The 17,930-nt window shown below is 50.6% G+C and overlaps 1 protein-coding gene across 1 annotated transcript in view; it reads right to left on the minus strand.

Annotated features, from left to right (window-relative positions):
- The window catches only part of LOC143785026 (uncharacterized), a 46,467-nt gene that overhangs the window by 13,710 nt on the left and 14,827 nt on the right, over positions 1-17,930 (minus strand). Inside the window, exons 3-7 of the mRNA XM_077273671.1 lie at positions 13,899-13,998; positions 6,601-6,681; positions 6,457-6,528; positions 6,090-6,225; positions 16-127 (exon numbers count right to left, since the gene is read on the minus strand). Coding sequence (XP_077129786.1) covers positions 16-127; positions 6,090-6,225; positions 6,457-6,528; positions 6,601-6,681; positions 13,899-13,998 — 501 coding nt within the window. The remainder of the gene's footprint in view (positions 1-15; positions 128-6,089; positions 6,226-6,456; positions 6,529-6,600; positions 6,682-13,898; positions 13,999-17,930) is intronic.

Raw genomic sequence — 17,930 nt, forward strand, 5'->3', positions numbered from 1 at the left:
GTGACATCACGGCACCTATTAAATGATGTCATCCTCTGGAAATATAGCGATGTGATGGGGACATCGGGGAGGATGACCGACGTCAACTCAACCGCGTCTGATGTGACTGTCAGACTTCTCCCTAAAACTGGAGAGAACAACGAGAATCATCATCATCATCATCATCATCATCCAGTAAAGTCTTCTGCCACTAATGGAAAGGGATCAATGCAAGAAACAGCATCTCCATAAAAAGTGATCCTCGTCTAATACTACAGTCACCTCCAGAGCTGCACTCACTATTCTGCTGTTATATCACGTCTTATCCCCCAGTCACCTCCAGAGCTGCACTCACTATTCTGCTGTTATATCACATCTTATCCTCCAGTCACCTCCAGAGCTGCACTCACTATTCTGCTGTTACATCATGTCTTATCCTCCAGTCACCTCCAGAGCTGCACTCACTATTCTGCTGTTATATCATGTCTTATCCTCCAGTCACCTCCAGAGCTGCACTCACTATTCTGCTGTTATATCATGCCTTATCCTCCAGTCACCTCCAGAGCTGGAGGTGACTTGAAAAGACATAAGTAGCCGCAGACTTGTAAATGTAGCTCTGGAGGTGATTGGAGTCCAGGACATGATGTTTTTCAGGCCTAACGCATGGCGCCCTGTTATGATTGAACTGGTGGTTAGGAGCACTAGAAATGACCAGATGAGCAAACTAGTAATACAGGACGAGCTCTGGGAAGTGGGAGCTCTGCTGACCGCAACCCCTAATCCTATCACAACAACTAGAAATAGCCGTGGAGCGTTCCTGACACTGCCTAGACGCTTCTTCACAGCCTAAGAGCTAACTACCCCTAAAGATAGAAAATACAGCCTACCTTGCCTCAGAGAAATTCCCCAAAGAAATAGGCAGCCCCCCACACATATTGACTGTGAGTTAAGATGGAAGTCACAAACACAGGAATGAAATAGGTTTCAGCAAAGGAGGCCAGACTTGAACTAAACAGACTGAGGATAGAAAAGGTATCTTTGCGGTCAGCATAAAAAACTAACAAAAAACCACGCAGAGTATGCAAAAGAGAGCACCGCACCGACTCACGGCGCGGTGGTGCCACTCTGCATCCCAGAGCTTCCAGCTAACAAGACAAAATCATAATAGCAAGCTGGACAAAAACACATTGGTAACAAATAAGCTAGCGGGGACTTAGCTTTTGCTGAAGTAGACAGGTCATCTGAAAGATCCAAGAGAACTGAACCAGTACTAGGACATTGACAGCTGGCATCAAGTAACAATCTGAGTGGAGTTAAATAGAGCAGCCAGCCAAGGCCTGAACGAGGTCAGCTGGGGAAGGAACCTCAGAACCAGCAGCTCCACTCAAAGCCACCAGAGGGAGTCCATGGACAGAACTCGCCGAAGTACCATTCATAACCACAGGAGGGAGTTCGAGAACAGAATTCACAACAGTACCCCCCCCTTGAGGAGGGGTCACCGAACCCTCACCAGAGCCTCCAGGCCGATCCGGACGAGCCAAATGAAAGGCACGAACAAGATCGGCAGCATGAACATCAGAGGCAACCACCCAGGAATTATCCTCCTGACCATAACCTTTCCACTTGACTAGGTATTGAAGTTTACATCTCGAAACACGAGAATCCAGAATCTTCTCCACCACATACTCAAACTCCCCCTCAACCAACACCGGGGCAGGAGGATCAACGGAGGGGACCATAGGAGCCACATATCTCCGCAATAATGACCTATGGAACACATTATGGATGGCGAAAGAAGCTGGAAGGTCCAAACGAAATGACACAGGATTAAGAATTTCAGAAATCTTATAAGGACCAATGAAACGAGGCTTAAACTTAGGAGATGAAACCTTCATAGGAACAAAACGAGACGACAACCAAACCAAATCCCCAACACAAAGTCGGGGACCAACACAGCGATGGCGGTTAGCGTAACGTTGAGCCTTCTCCTGGGACAATGTCAAATTGTCCACTACGTGAGTCCAAATTTGCTGCAACCTGTCCACCACAGAATCCACACCAGGACAGTCCGAAGGCTCAACCTGCCCTGAAGAAAAACGAGGGTGGAAACCAGAATTACAGAAAAAGGGCGAAACCAAAGTGGCCGAGCTGGCCCGATTATTAAGGGCAAACTCAGCCAAAGGCAAGAAGGACACCCAATCATCCTGATCAGCCGAAACAAAGCATCTCAGATATGTTTCCAAAGTCTGATTGGTTCGTTCGGTTTGGCCATTTGTCTGAGGATGGAAAGCTGAAGAAAAAGACAAATCAATGCCCATCTTAGCACAAAAGGACCGCCAAAATCTTGAAACAAACTGGGAACCTCTGTCCGACACGATGTTCTCCGGAATGCCATGTAAACGAACCACATGCTGGAAAAACAAAGGAACCAAATCAGAGGAGGAAGGCAATTTAGGCAAAGGTACCAAATGGACCATCTTAGAGAAGCGATCACAAACCACCCAGATAACTGACATCCTCTGAGAGACAGGGAGATCTGAAATAAAATCCATGGAAATATGCGTCCAGGGCCTTTTCGGGACCGGCAAGGGCAAAAGCAACCCACTGGCACGAGAACAGCAGGGCTTAGCCCGAGCACAAGTCCCACAGGACTGCACAAAAGAACGCACATCTCGTGACAAGGGAGGCCACCAAAAGGATCTAGCCACCAAATCTCTAGTACCAAAGATTCCAGGATGACCAGCCAACACCGAACAATGAACCTCAGAGATAACTCTACTAGTCCATTTATCAGGGACAAACAGCTTCTCTGCTGGGCAACGGTCAGGTCTATCAGCCTGAAACTCCTGCAGCACCCGCCGCAAATCAGGGGAGATGGCAGACAAAACTACCCCCTCTTTGAGAATACCAGCCGGCTCAGGAACTCCCGGAGAATCAGGCACAAAACTCCTTGAAAGGGCATCAGCCTTCACATTCTTAGAACCTGGAAGGTACGAAACCACAAAATTGAAGCAGGAGAAAAACAGCGACCATCGAGCCTGTCTAGGATTCAACCGCTTGGCAGACTCGAGATAAGTCAGATTCTTGTGATCCGTCAAGACCACCACGCGATGCTTGGCTCCTTCAAGCCAATGTCGCCACTCCTCAAACGCCCACTTCATAGCCAACAACTCTCGATTGCCCACATCATAATTGTGCTCAGCAGGCGAAAACTTTCTAGAAAAGAAAGCACATGGTTTCATCACAGAGCCATCAGAACCTCTTTGAGACAAAACAGCCCCTGCTCCAATCTCAGAAGCATCCACCTCGACCTGAAACGGGAGCGAAACATCTGGCTGACACAACACAGGGGCAGAAGAAAAACAACGCTTCAGCTCCTGAAAAGCCTCAACGGCCACAGAGGACCAATTGACCACATCAGCACCTTTCTTGGTCAAATCAGTCAATGGTTTAACAACACTAGAAAAATTAGCGATGAAGCGACGGTATAAATTAGCAAAGCCCAGGAATTTCTGAAGGCTCTTCACAGACGTAGGCTGAGTCCAATCATAAATGGCCTGAACTTTAACAGGGTCCATCTCGATAGTAGAAGGGGAAAAAATGAAGCCCAAAAATGAAACCTTCTGAACTCCAAAGAGACATTTAGACCCCTTCACAAACAAGGAATTAGCACAAAGGACCTGGAACACCATTCTGACCTGCTTCACCTGAGACTCCCAATCGTCCAAAAAGACCAAAATATCATCCAAATATACAATCATGAATCTATCCAGGTACTTTTGGAAGATGTCATGCATAAAGGACTGAAACACAGATGGAGCATTAGAAAGCCGAAAGGCATCACCAAGTACTCAAAATGGCCCTCGGGCGTATTAAATGCTGTTTTCCATTCGTCGCCCCGTTTAATAAGCACAAGATTATACGCCCCTCGAAGATCTATCTTGGTGAACCAGCTAGCCCCCTTAATCCGAGCAAACAAATCAGACAGTAGCGCCAAAAGGGTACTGAAATTTGACGGTGATTTTATTGAGAAGGCGGTAATCTATACAAGGTCTCAGAGAACCATCCTTCTTGGCCACAAAAAAGAACCCTGCTCCCAACGGTGACGACGACGGGCGAATATGCCCTTTCTCCAAGGACTCCTTTATATAACTCCGCATTGCAGCGTGTTCTGGCACAGATAAATTGAACAGTCGGCCCTTCGGAAACTTACTACCAGGAATCAAATTAATAGCACAATCACAATCCCTATGAGGAGGTAGGGCACTGGATTTGGGCTCATCAAATACATCCCGGTAATCTGACAAGAACTCAGGGACTTCAGAAGGATGGGAAGACAAAATAGACAACAATGGGACATCCCCATGTACCCCTTGACAACCCCAACTGGATACAGACATTGATTTCCAATCCAATACTGGATTATGGACCTGTAGCCATGGCAAACCCAAAACGACCACATCATGCAGATTATGCAACACCAAAAAGCGAATATCCTCCTGATGTGCAGGAGCCATGCACATGGTCAATTGAGTCCAGTACTGAGCCTTATTCTTGGCCAAAGGTGTAGCATCAATTCCTCTCAATGGAATAGGATACTGTAAGGGCTCCAAGAAAAAACCACAGCGCCTGGCAAACTCCAAGTCCATCAAATTCAGGGCAGCGCCTGAATCCACAAATGCCATAACAGAATAGGACGACAAAGAGCAAATCAGAGTAACGGACAAAAGAAATTTTGGCTGTACCGTACCAATGGTGGCAGACCTAGCGAACCGTTTAGTGCGCTTAGGACAATCAGAGATAGCATGAGTGGAGTCACCACGCAGCAAAGAAATAATGATTTTTACTTGCTGAATGGGGTCACCAGAGGAGCGGGGTTTCAAAGCAAAAAACAGTCTACAATTATTTTTGAAATTCAGGAACTTAGATCTATCCCCAGAAAACAAATCAGGAATTGGAATTCTGAGTTCTAACATCGGGTTCAGAACTACATAATCTTGAATGCCTTGTACCCTTGCAGTGAGTTGATCCACACAAGAGGACAGACCTTGAATGTCCATATCTACACCTGTGTCCTGAACCACCCAGAGATTTAGGGGAAAAGAGAAACAAAACACACTGCAGAGAAAAAAAAATGGTCTCAGAACTTCTCTTATCCCTCTATTGAGATGCATTAACACTTTACGGGCCAGCTGTACTGTTATGATTGAACTGGTGGTTAGGAGCACTAGAAATGACCAGATGAGCAAACTAGTAATACAGGACGAGCTCTGGGAAGTGGGAGCTCTGCTGACCGCAACCCCTAATCCTATCACAACAACTAGAAATAGCCGTGGAGCGTTCCTGACACTGCCTAGACGCCTCTTCACAGCCTAAGAGCTAACTACCCCTAAAGATAGAAAATACAGCCTACCTTGCCTCAGAGAAATTCCCCAAAGAAATAGGCAGCCCCCCACACATATTGACTGTGAGTTAAGATGGAATTCACAAACACAGAAATGAAATAGGTTTCAGCAAAGGAGGCCAGACTTGAACTAAACAGACTGAGGATAGAAAAGGTATCTTTGCGGTCAGCATAAAAAACTAACAAAAAAAACCACGCAGAGTATGCAAAAGAGAGCACCGCACCGACTCACGGCGCGGTGGTGCCACTCTGCATCCCAGAGCTTCCAGCTAACAAGACAAAATCATAATAGCAAGCTGGACAAAAACACATTGGTAACAAATAAGCTAGCGGGGACTTAGCTTTTGCTGAAGTAGACAGGTCATCTGAAAGATCCAAGAGAACTGAACCAGTACTAGGACATTGACAGCTGGCATCAAGTAACGATCTGAGTGGAGTTAAATAGAGCAGCCAGCCAAGGCCTGAACGAGGTCAGCTGGGGAAGGAACCTCAGAACCAGCAGCTCCACTCACAGCCACCAGAGGGAGTCCATGGACAGAACTCGCCGAAGTACCATTCATAACCACAGGAGGGAGTTCGAGAACAGAATTCACAACAGTGCCCGCAGGTGGAGGGGAGTTTATTGGGGCGACGTTGCTTCCGGCATCAGCTGCCGCAGGTGGGTCAGACCTGTGTGTGACATGTCGGATCTCTGCACAATAGACACCTGTGAAGTCTCCGGCCAGGGGCAGATTAGGATCCGTCACCAGCACCGTGTCTCCTGCCACCACAGGTCCATGCTTCCCCTTCAGATCCCCGACTGTACATAGCTGTGGATTGTGCACAGTGCACCAGTTTCCAGCCTAGACAATAAGAATGATGGGGGTTATTGGTGACCAGAAGTGTCCTGACTGTGTGCTCCCAGATCGCCGCCCCGACCTCTGACCCACGATATCACAATCTCTGTAATCAACCCTGCGGCCTCCAATTCCAGATTTTTCCAGACTCTAGAAGATTGAGTCCACACAGGAGGACACCTCCCAAAGGGAGTGGGGTGGCCACATGGCACTACAGTACTCTGCCGAGGGTCTCACCTGGATGGGAACGTCGAATGGATTGTAAGGTTCTCCTCTCCGCTCCGCGCTGTGGATGAGCCATTCCAGGGTCTAAATCATAGGGACAATTATATGGAGCCACTCACCCTGGACATCGCACCTGTATGGGGAGATTTACGTTACCTTTCCTGAGATCAAGGGCAATTGTAGATCCACCAAGATGGTCGTCTCTCCAGACGCTCCGTCCGGGTACACTGCCTGACGCTACAAGAGGAGACATGAGACAAGTGGGTGACTTAGGCCGGGGTCACACTTGTGAGATCAATGCGAGAACCTTGCACGAGTCCCTCGCATCAATACCCGGCACTGCCGGTGACACTAGGACCGGAGCGTTCAGCTGCATAGAAATACATACAGCCGCACGCTCCGGTCCCGAGTGCCGGCGGCAGTGCCAGGTATTAATGCGAGAGACACGTGCGAGTCTCTCGCATTGAACTCGCAAGTGTGACCCCGGCCTTAGGGTGAGTGAGCCACCAGCGGTGCTCCCGACAGAGGGAGTAGGATGCTGCTGGGGCGTGGACCTCTGATGTGTCTGTAGTCGTGGGATGTTTCACTGTTTCAGTCCCTTACATGATGTTGGTGGTCTGTAATTCCCACTGTGAATGTCTCGCAGAGAAAAATCTTTCTGAATTAAATAGACAAAATGTAATATCTCTGTTCCTCTTGCTCTGTAAACCGCACCCTGAAGCCATACTCTACACTGCAACAGGCGTCCAATCGGCCTGTATAAATGGCCGGTGGTGGCAGTGAGTGCCATTAGTTATTGTGCAGCTGGCAGTGACCGTACCGGGGTTATATATTTTCCATTCATTAAAATCGGAGGTGTATATACCTTACACTCACTAGGTGCGTTTAGTGGCCCCGTCAGGGCATACATCCAAACTAGACTGTGTATGGGTGTCCACCTCCTGTAGGCGTACACTCCCAAAAATGATGCTCGACAGAACACACGTTCACTCTGCCATCACCAATAAAATCTATGGCCCAGTCGGCGCATGCACCCGAAATCCGTTTTACTGGGGGTTCAGAAATAAACTCCAAAGGGGCCTCTGAACGGCTGCAGAGATGCAATGTGAAAGCTCCCCAACAACCGGCCTAGTAGTGGAAGCTGCCGCGGCCTCGTCCATCACTCCTCAGACAATTGTGTAATTCTCCTGATGATTGGAGGCAGCGCAGCTATGTCCTCTGATAAATTGGTGCCAGCGGTGGGATCTGTGGGATCTCTCCGGTGTTCTCCTTGACACTATGGGGTCACACCCTCCATACACATTGGCTCACACCTTTTGTGAAGCAGAGCTGAAATTTTCGTCTTTAATGGGAACATTATAGGCTGATTGTTATTAGCAGAACTCGATATTCCTGTTATGTGATGTAGTCACCTGAGAGCTGTCAATGAACACAACTCACAGGTCTGTACTGACAGGAGTGACAGTGCCATCTAGTGACATCACCACACAGGTCTGTACTGACAGCGCCACCTAGTGACATCACCACACTGGTCTGTACTGACAGTGCCACCAAGTGACATCATCACACAGGTCTGTACTGACAGGAGTGACAGCGACACCTAGTGACATCACCACACATGTCTGTACTGACAGGAGTGAAAGCGCCATCTAGTGACATCACCACACTGGTCTGTACTGACAGGAGTGACAGCGCCATCTAGTGACATCACCACAGAGGTCTGTACTGACAGGATTGACAGTGCCACTTAGTCACAGCATCACACTGGTCTGTACTGACAGTGCCATCTAGTGACATCACCACAGGTCTGTACTAACAGGAGTGACATCACCACACTGGTCTGTACTGACAGGAGTGACAGCGCCATCTAGTGACATCACCACACTGGTCTGTACTGACAGGAGTGACAGCGCCATCTAGTGACATCACCACAGAGGTCTGTACTGACAGGATTGACAGTGCCACTTAGTCACAGCATCACACTGGTCTGTACTGACAGTGCCATCTAGTGACATCACCACAGGTCTGTACTAACAGGAGTGACATCACCACACTGGTCTGTACTGACAGGAGTGACAGCGCCATCTAGTGACATCACCACAGGTCTGTACTGACAGGTGTGACAGCACCATCTAGTGACATCACCACACTGGTCTGTACTGACAGGAGTGACAGCGCCATCTAGTGACATCACCACAGAGGTCTGTACTGACAGGATTGACAGTGCCACTTAGTCACAGCATCACACTGGTCTGTACTGACAGGGCCATCTAGTGACATCACCACAGGTCTGTACTAACAGGAGTGACATCACCACACTGGTCTGTACTGACAGGAGTGACAGCGCCATCTAGTGACATCACCACAGGTCTGTACTGACAGGTGTGACAGTGCCATCTAGTGACATCATCACACTGGTCTGTACTGAGGAGTGACAGTGCCATCTAGTGACATCACCACACTGGTCTGTACTGACAGGAGTGACAGTGCCATCTAGTGACATCACCACACTGGTTTGTACTGACAGGAGTGACAGCACCATCTAGTGACATCACCACACTGGTCTGTACTGACAGGAGTGACAGCGCCATCTAGTGACATCACTACACTGGTCTGTACCGACAGTGCCATCTAGTGACATTACCACACTGGTCTGTACTGACAGTGCCATCTAGTGACATCACCACAGGTCTGTACTGACAGGAGTGACAGCGCCATCTAGTGACATCACCACACTGGTCTGTACTGACAGGAGTGACAGTGCCATCTAGTGACATTACCACACTGGTCTGTACTGACAGTGCCATCTAGTGACATCACCACACTGGTCTGTACTGACAGGAGTGACAGCGCCATCTAGTGACATCACCACACTGGTCTGTACTGACAGGAGTGACAGTGCCATCTAGTGACATCACCACACTGGTCTGTACTGACAGGAGTGACAGTGCCATCTAGTGACATCACCACACTGGTCTGTACTGACAGTGCCATCTAGTGACATCACCACAGGTCTGTACTGACAGGAGTGACAGCGCCATCTAGTGACATTACCACACTGGTCTGTACTGACAGTGCCATCTAGTGACATCACCACAGGTCTGTACTGACAGGAGTGACCGCCATCTAGTGACCTCACCACACTGGTCTGTACTGACAGGAGTGACAGTGCCATCTAGTGACATTACCACACTGGTCTGTACTGACAGTGCCATCTAGTGACATCACCACACTGGTCTGTACTGACAGGAGTGACAGCGCCATCTAGTGACATCACCACACTGGTCTGTACTGACAGGAGTGACAGTGCCATCTAGTGACATCACCACACTGGTCTGTACTGACAGGAGTGACAGTGCCATCTAGTGACATTACCACACTGGTCTGTACTGACAGTGCCACCAAGTGACATCACCACACTGGTCTGTACTGACAGGAGTGACAGTGCCATCTAGTGACATTACCACACTGGTCTGTACTGACAGGAGTGACAGTGCCATCTAGTGACATTACCACACTGGTCTGTACAGACAGTGCCATCTAGTGACATCACCACACAGGTCTGTACTGACAGGAGTGACAGTGCCATCTAGTGACATCACCTTACAGGTCTGTACTAACAGGAGTGACAGCGCCATCTAGTGACATCACCACACTGGTCTGTACTGACAGGAGTGACAGCGCCATCTAGTGACATCACCACACAGGTCTGTACTGACAGGAGTGACAGTGCCACTTAGTCACAGCATCACACTGGTCTGTACTGACAGTGCCATCTAGTGACATAACCACAGGTCTGTACTAACAGGAGTGACAGCACCATCTAGTGACATCACCACACTGGTCTGTACTGACAGTGCCACCAAGTGACATCACCACACTGGTCTGTACTGACAGGAGTGACAGTGCCATCTAGTGACATTACCACACTGGTCTGTACTGACAGGAGTGACAGCGCCATCTAGTGACATCACCACACTGGTCTGTACTGACAGCGCCACCTAGTGACATCATCACACAGGTCTGTGCTGACAGTGTGACAGCGCCATCTAGTGACATCACCACACTGGTCTGTACTGACAGGAGTGACAGTGCCATCTAGTGACATCACCACACTGGTCTGTACTGACAGCGCCACCTAGTGACATCATCACACTGGTCTGTACTGACAGGAGTGACAGTGCCATCTAGTGACATTACCACACTGTTCTGTACTGACAGGAGTGACAGCACCATCTAGTGACATCACCACACTGGTCTGTACTGACAGCGCCACCTAGTGACATCATCACACTGGTCTGTACTGACAGGAGTGACAGTGCCATCTAGTGACATTACCACACTGGTCTGTACTGACAGGAGTGACAGTGCCATCTAGTGACATCACCACACTGGTCTGTACTGACAGGAGTGACAGTGCCATCTAGTGACATCACCACACTGGTTTGTACTGACAAGAATGACAGCGCCATCTAGTGACATCACCACACTGGTCTGTACTGAAAGGAGTGACAGTGCCATCTAGTGACATTACCACACTGGTCTGTACTGACAGTGCCACCAAGTGACATCACCACACTGGTCTGTACTGACAGGAGTGACAGTGCCATCTAGTGACATTACCACACTGTTCTGTACTGACAGGAGTGACAGTGCCATCTAGTGACATTACCACACTGGTCTGTACAGACAGTGCCATCTAGTGACATCACCACAGGTCTGTTCTGACAGGAGTGACAGCGCCATCCAGTGACATCACCACACAGGTCTGTACTGACAGGAGTGACAGTGCCATCTAGTGACATCACCACACTGGTCTGTACTGACAGGAGTGACAGCGCCATCTAGTGACATCACCACACTGGTCTGTACTGACAGGAGTGACAGCGCCATCTAGTGACATCACCACACAGGTCTGTACTGACAGGAGTGACAGTGCCATCTAGTGACATTACCACACTGGTCTGTACTGACAGTGCCATCTAGTGACATCACCACAGGTCTGTACTGACAGGAGTGACAGCGCCACCTAGTGACATCACCACACTGGTCTTTACTGACAGGAGTGACAGTGCCATCTAGTGACATCACCACACTGGTTTGTACTGACAGGAGTGACAGCGCCATCTAGTGACATCACCACACTGGTCTGTACTGACAGGAGTGACAGCACCATCTAGGGACATCACCACACTGGTCTGTACTGACAGCGCCACCTAGTGACATCATCACACAGGTCTGTACTGACAGGAGTGACAGTGCCATCTAGTGACATCACCACACAGGTCTGTACTGACAGGAGTGACAGTGCCATCTAGTGACATCACCACACTGGTCTGTACTGACAGGAGTGACAGTGCCATCTAGTGACATCACCACACTGGTTTGTACTGACAGGAGTGACAGCGCCATCTAGTGACATCACCACACTGGTCTGTACTGACAGGAGTGACAGCGCCATCTAGTGACATCACCACACTGGTCTGTACTGACAGGAGTGACAGAACCATCTAGTGACATCACCACACTGGTCTGTACTGACAGGAGTGACAGTGCCATCTAGTGACATTTCCACACAGGTCTGTACTGACAGTGCCATCTAGTGACATCACCAAAGGTCTGTACTGACAGGAGTGACAGCGCCATCTAGTGACATTTCCACACAGGTCTGTACTGACAGTGCCATCTAGTGACATCACCACACTGGTCTGTACTGACAGGAGTGACAGCGCCATCTAGTGACATCACCACACTGGTCTGTACTGACAGCGCCACCTAGTGACATCATCACACAGGTCTGTGCTGACAGTGTGACAGCGCCATCTAGTGACATCACCACACAGGTCTGTACTGACAGGAGTGACAGCGCCATCTAGTGACATCACCACACTGGTCTGTACTGACAGGAGTGACAGCGCCATCTAGTGACATCACCACACTGGTCTGTACTGACAGGAGTGACAGAGCCATCTAGTGACATCACCACACTGGTCTGTACTGACAGGAATGACAGTGCCATCTAGTGACATTTCCACACAGGTCTGTACTGACAGTGCCATCTAGTGACATCACCACAGGTCTGTACTGACAGGAGTGACAGCGCCATCTAGTGACATCACCACACTGGTCTGTACTGACAGGAGTGACAGTGCCATCTAATGACATTACCACACTGGTCTGTACTGACAGTGCCCTCTATTGACATCACCACAGGTCTGTACTGACAGGAGTGACAGCGCCATCTAGTGACATCACCACACTGGTCTGTACTGACAGGAGTGACAGTGCCATCTAGTGACATTACCACACTGGTCTGTACTGACAGTGCCATCTAGTGACATCACCACACTGGTCTGTACTGACAGGAGTGACAGCGCCATCTAGTGACATCACCACACTGGTCTGTACTGACAGGAGCGACAGTGCCATCTAGTGACATCACCACACTGGTCTGTACTGAAAGGAGTGACAGTGCCATCTAGTGACATTACCACACTGGTCTGTACTGACAGTGCCATCTAGTGACATCACCACAGGTCTGTACTGACAGGAGTGACAGCGCCACCTAGTGACATCACCACACTGGTCTGTACTGACAGGAGTGACAGTGCCATCTAGTGACATCACCACACTGGTTTGTACTGACAGGAATGACAGCGCCATCTAGTGACATCACCACACTGGTCTGTACTGACAGGAGTGACAGCACCATCTAGTGACATCACCACACTGGTCTGTACTGACAGCGCCACCTAGTGACATCATCACACAGGTCTGTACTGACAGGAGTGACAGTGCCATCTAGTGACATCACCACTCTGGTCTGTACTGACAGGAGTGACAGCCGAATCTAGTGACATCACCACACTGGTCTGTACTGACAGGAGTGACAGCGCCATCTAGTGACATCACCACACTGGTCTGTACTGACAGGAGTGACAGTGCCATCTAGTGACATTACCACACTGGTCTGTACTGACAGTGCCATCTAGTGACATCACCACAGGTCTGTACAGACAGGAGTGACAGCGCCAAGTGACATCACCACACAGGTCTGTACTGACAGGAGTGACAGTGCCATCTAGTGACATCACCACACTGGTCTGTACTGACAGGAGTGACAGTGCCATCTAGTGACATCACCACACTGGTTTGTACTGACAGGAGTAGTCTATGTCCCCATAGTTACTGCACACTATAGCCTATGTCTCCACAGTGACTGCACACAATAGCCTGTCCCCATAGTGACAGCACAGAATAGTCTATGTCCCCATAGTGACTGCACAGAATAGCCTATGTCTCCATAGTGACTGCACACAATATCCTATGTCCCCATAGTGACTGCGCACTATAGTCTATGTCTCCATAGTGACTGCACACTATAGTCTATGTCCCCATAGTGACTGCACACTATACTCCATTCACATGGAAATCAAAAGAACAAATCCTCTCACCAGGGAGATTCTCCCACTAATATTTCCAGAAAACTCTGCAGAGGCTCGAACCCATTCACCATCTGAGGACAACTCCTGCAGGAAGCTGGTACATTGCATCCTGGAAAACAGAGATTCAAGAATCACTCCATGACAGCGGTCAGGAGAACAGCCTAAGTATCAACCTATTACCATCGACAACCGCCGGTGAACCTTGCGTGAGAGGTTGTCACAAGACCAGACACCAGATCACTGAAGTCCAGAGGTTTCATGTTCTTAGATAGAATGGGAGGAGAAAGCTACTGCCAGACTACTCGGTACCCTCCAGACTCCTCCATCCTCCTGCTCCAGACTCCTCGGTACCCTCCAGACTCCTCCATCCTCCTGCTCCAGACTACTCGGTACCTTCCAGACTCCTCCATCCTCCTGCTCCAGACTCCTCGGTACCCTCCAGACTCCTCCATCCTCCTGCTCCAGACTCCTCGGTACCCTCCAGACTCCTCCATCCTCCTGCTCCAGACTACTCGGTACCTTCCAGACTCCTCCATCCTCCTGCTCCAGACTCCTCGGTACCCTCCAGACTCCTCCATCCTCCTGCTCCAGACTACTCGGTACCCTCCAGACTCCTCCATCCTCCTGCTCCAGACTACTCGGTACCCTCCAGACTCCTCCATCCTCCTGCTCCAGACTACTCGGTACCCTCCAGACTCCTCCATCCTCCTGCTCCAGACTACTCGGTACCTTCCAGACTCCTCCATCCTCCTGCTCCAGACTCCTCGGTACCCTCCAGACTCCTCCATCCTCCTGCTCCAGACTACTCGGTACCCTCCAGACTCCTCCATCCTCCTGCTCCAGACTACTCGGTACCCTCCAGACTCCTCCATCCTCCTGCTCCAGACTACTCGGTACCCTCCAGACTCCTCCATCCTCCTGCTCTAGACTACTCGGTACCCTCCAGACTCCTCCATCCTCCTGCTCCAGAGACTCCTCAGTACCCTCCAGACTCCTCCATCCTCCGGCTCCAGACTACTCGGTACCCTCCAGACTCCTCCATCCTCCGGCTCCAGACTACTCGGTACCCTCCAGACTCCTCCATCCTCCTGCTCCAGACTACTCGGTACCCTCCAGACTCCTCCATCCTCCTGCTCCAGACTACTCGGTACCCTCCAGACTCCTCCATCCTCCTGCTCCAGACTACTCGGTACCCTCCAGACTCCTCCATCCTCCTGCTCCAGACTACTCTGTACCCTCCAGACTCCTCCATCCTCCTGCTCCAGACTCCTCGGTACCCTCCAGACTCCTCCATCCTCCTGCTCCAGACTACTCGGTACCCTCCAGACTCCTCCATACTCCGGCTCCAAACTACTCGGTACCCTCCAGACTCCTCCATCCTCCTGCTCCAGACTACTCGGTACCCTCCAGACTCCTCCATCCTCCGGCTCCAGACTACTCTGTACCCTCCAGACTCCTCCATCCTCCTGCTCCAGACTACTCGGTACCCTCCAGACTCCTCCATCCTCCTGCTCCAGACTACTCTGTACCCTCCAGACTCCTCCATCCTCCTGCTCCAGACTACTCTGTACCCTCCAGACTCCTCCATCCTCCTGCTCCAGACTACTCTGTACCCTCCAGACTCCTCCACCCTCCTGCTCCAGACTACTCGGTACCCTCCAGACTCCTCCATCCTCCTGCTCCAGCCTACTCGGTACCCTCCAGACTCCTCCATCCTCCTGCTCCAGACTACTCGGTACCCTCCAGACTCCTCCATCCTCCTGCTCCTGACTCCTCAGTACCCTCCAGACTCCTCCATCCTCCTGCTCCAGACTACTCTGTACCCTCCAGACTCCTCCATCCTCCTGCTCCAGCCTACTCTGTACCCTCCACACTCCTCCATCCTCCTGCTCCAGACTACTCGGTACCCTCCAGACTCCTCCATCCTCCTGCTCCAAATTCCTCAGTACCCTCCAGACTCCTCCATCATCCTGCTCCAGACTACTCTGTACCCTCCACACTCCTCCATCCTCCTGCTCCAGACTACTCGGTACCCTCCAGACTCCTCCATCCTCCTGCTCCAGACTACTCTGTACCCTCCAGACTCCTCCATCCTCCTGCTCCAGACTACTCGGTACCCTCCAGACTCCTCCATCCTCCTGCTCCAGCCTACTCGGTACCCTCCAGACTCCTCCATCCTCCTGCTCCAGACTACTCGGTACCCTCCAGACTCCTCCATCCTCCTGCTCCTGACTCCTCAGTACCCTCCAGACTCCTCCATCCTCCTGCTCCAGACTACTCTGTACCCTCCAGACTCCTCCATCCTCCTGCTCCAGCCTACTCTGTACCCTCCACACTCCTCCATCCTCCTGCTCCAGACTACTCGGTACCTGTTGTGAATTTGCTTTTTGCTCCCTCTAGTGGTTACTAGTTTTTTGACTCTGGTTTTTCTATCATTCCTTTTATCCGCACCTGGGTCGTTAGTTAGGGGTGTTGCTATATAAGCTCCCTGGACCTTCAGTTCAATGCCTGGCATCGTAGTTATCAGAGCTAGTCTGCTGTGCTCTTGTCTACTGATCCTGGTTCCAGTTATATCAGCTAAGTCTGCCTTTTACTTTTTGCTATTTGTTTTGGTTTTGTATTTTTGTCCAGCTTGTTCCAAATCTATATCCTGACCTTTGCTGGAAGCTCTAGGGGGGCTGGTGTTCTTCCCCCGGACCGTTAGACGGTTCGGGGGTTCTTGAATTTCCGGTGTGGATTTTGATAGGGTTTTTGTTGACCATATAAGTTACCTTTCTTTATTCTGCTATCAGTAAGCGGGCCTCTCTGTGCTAAACCTGGTTCATTTCTGTGTTTGTCATTTCCTCTTACCTCACCGTTATTATTTGTGGGGGGCTTCTATCCAGCTTTGGGGTCCCCTTCTCTGGAGGCAAGAAAGGTCTTTTGTTTTCCTCTACTAGGGGTAGCTAGATTCTCCGGCTGGCGCGTGTCATCTAGAATCAACGTAGGAATGATCCCCGGCTACTTCTAGTGTTGGCGTTAGGAGTAGATATATGGTCAACCCAGTTACCACTGCCCTATGAGCTGGATTTTTGTATTCTGCAGACTTCCACGTTCCTCTGAGACCCTCGCCATTGGGGTCATAACAGGTACCCTCCAGACTCCTCCATCCTCCTGCTCCAGACTCCTCGGTACCCTCCAGACTCCTCCATCCTCCTGCTCCAGACTACTCTGTACCCTCCACACTCCTCCATCCTCCTGCTCCAGACTACTCGGTACCCTCCAGACTCCTCCATCCTCCTGCTCCAGACTCCTCAGTACCCTCCAGACTCCTCCATCCTCCTGCTCCAGACTCCTCAGTACCCTCCAGACTCCTCCATCCTCCTGCTCCAGACTACTCTGTACCCTCCAGACTCCTCCATCCTCCTGCTCCAGCCTACTCTGTACCCTCCAGACTCCTCCATCCTCCTGCTCCAGCCTACTCTGTACCCTCCACACTCCTCCATCCTCCTGCTCCAGACTACTCGGTACCCTCCAGACTCCTCCATCCTCCTGCTCCAGACTACTCGGTACCCTCCAGACTCCTCCATCCTCCTGCTCCAGACTACTCGGTACCCTCCAGACTCCTCCATCCTCCTGCTCCAGACTACTCGGTACCCTCCAGACTCCTCCATCCTCCTGCTCCAGACTACTCTGTACCCTCCAGACTCCTCCATCCTCCTGCTCCAGACTACTCGGTACCCTCCAGACTCCTCCATCCTCCTGCTCCAGCCTACTCGGTACCCTCCAGACTCCTCCATCCTCCTGCTCCAGACTACTCGGTACCCTCCAGACTCCTCCATCCTCCTGCTCCTGACTCCTCAGTACCCTCCAGACTCCTCCATCCTCCTGCTCCAGACTACTCTGTACCCTCCAGACTTCTCCATCCTCCTGCTCCAGCCTACTCTGTACCCTCCACACTCCTCCATCCTCCTGCTCCAGACTACTCGGTACCCTCCAGACTCCTCCATCCTCCTGCTCCAGACTCCTCAGTACCCTCCAGACTCCTCCATCCTTCTGCTC

The sequence above is a fragment of the Ranitomeya variabilis genome, chromosome 7, assembly GCF_051348905.1.
Source record: "Ranitomeya variabilis isolate aRanVar5 chromosome 7, aRanVar5.hap1, whole genome shotgun sequence".
Taxonomy (NCBI): domain Eukaryota; kingdom Metazoa; phylum Chordata; class Amphibia; order Anura; family Dendrobatidae; genus Ranitomeya; species Ranitomeya variabilis.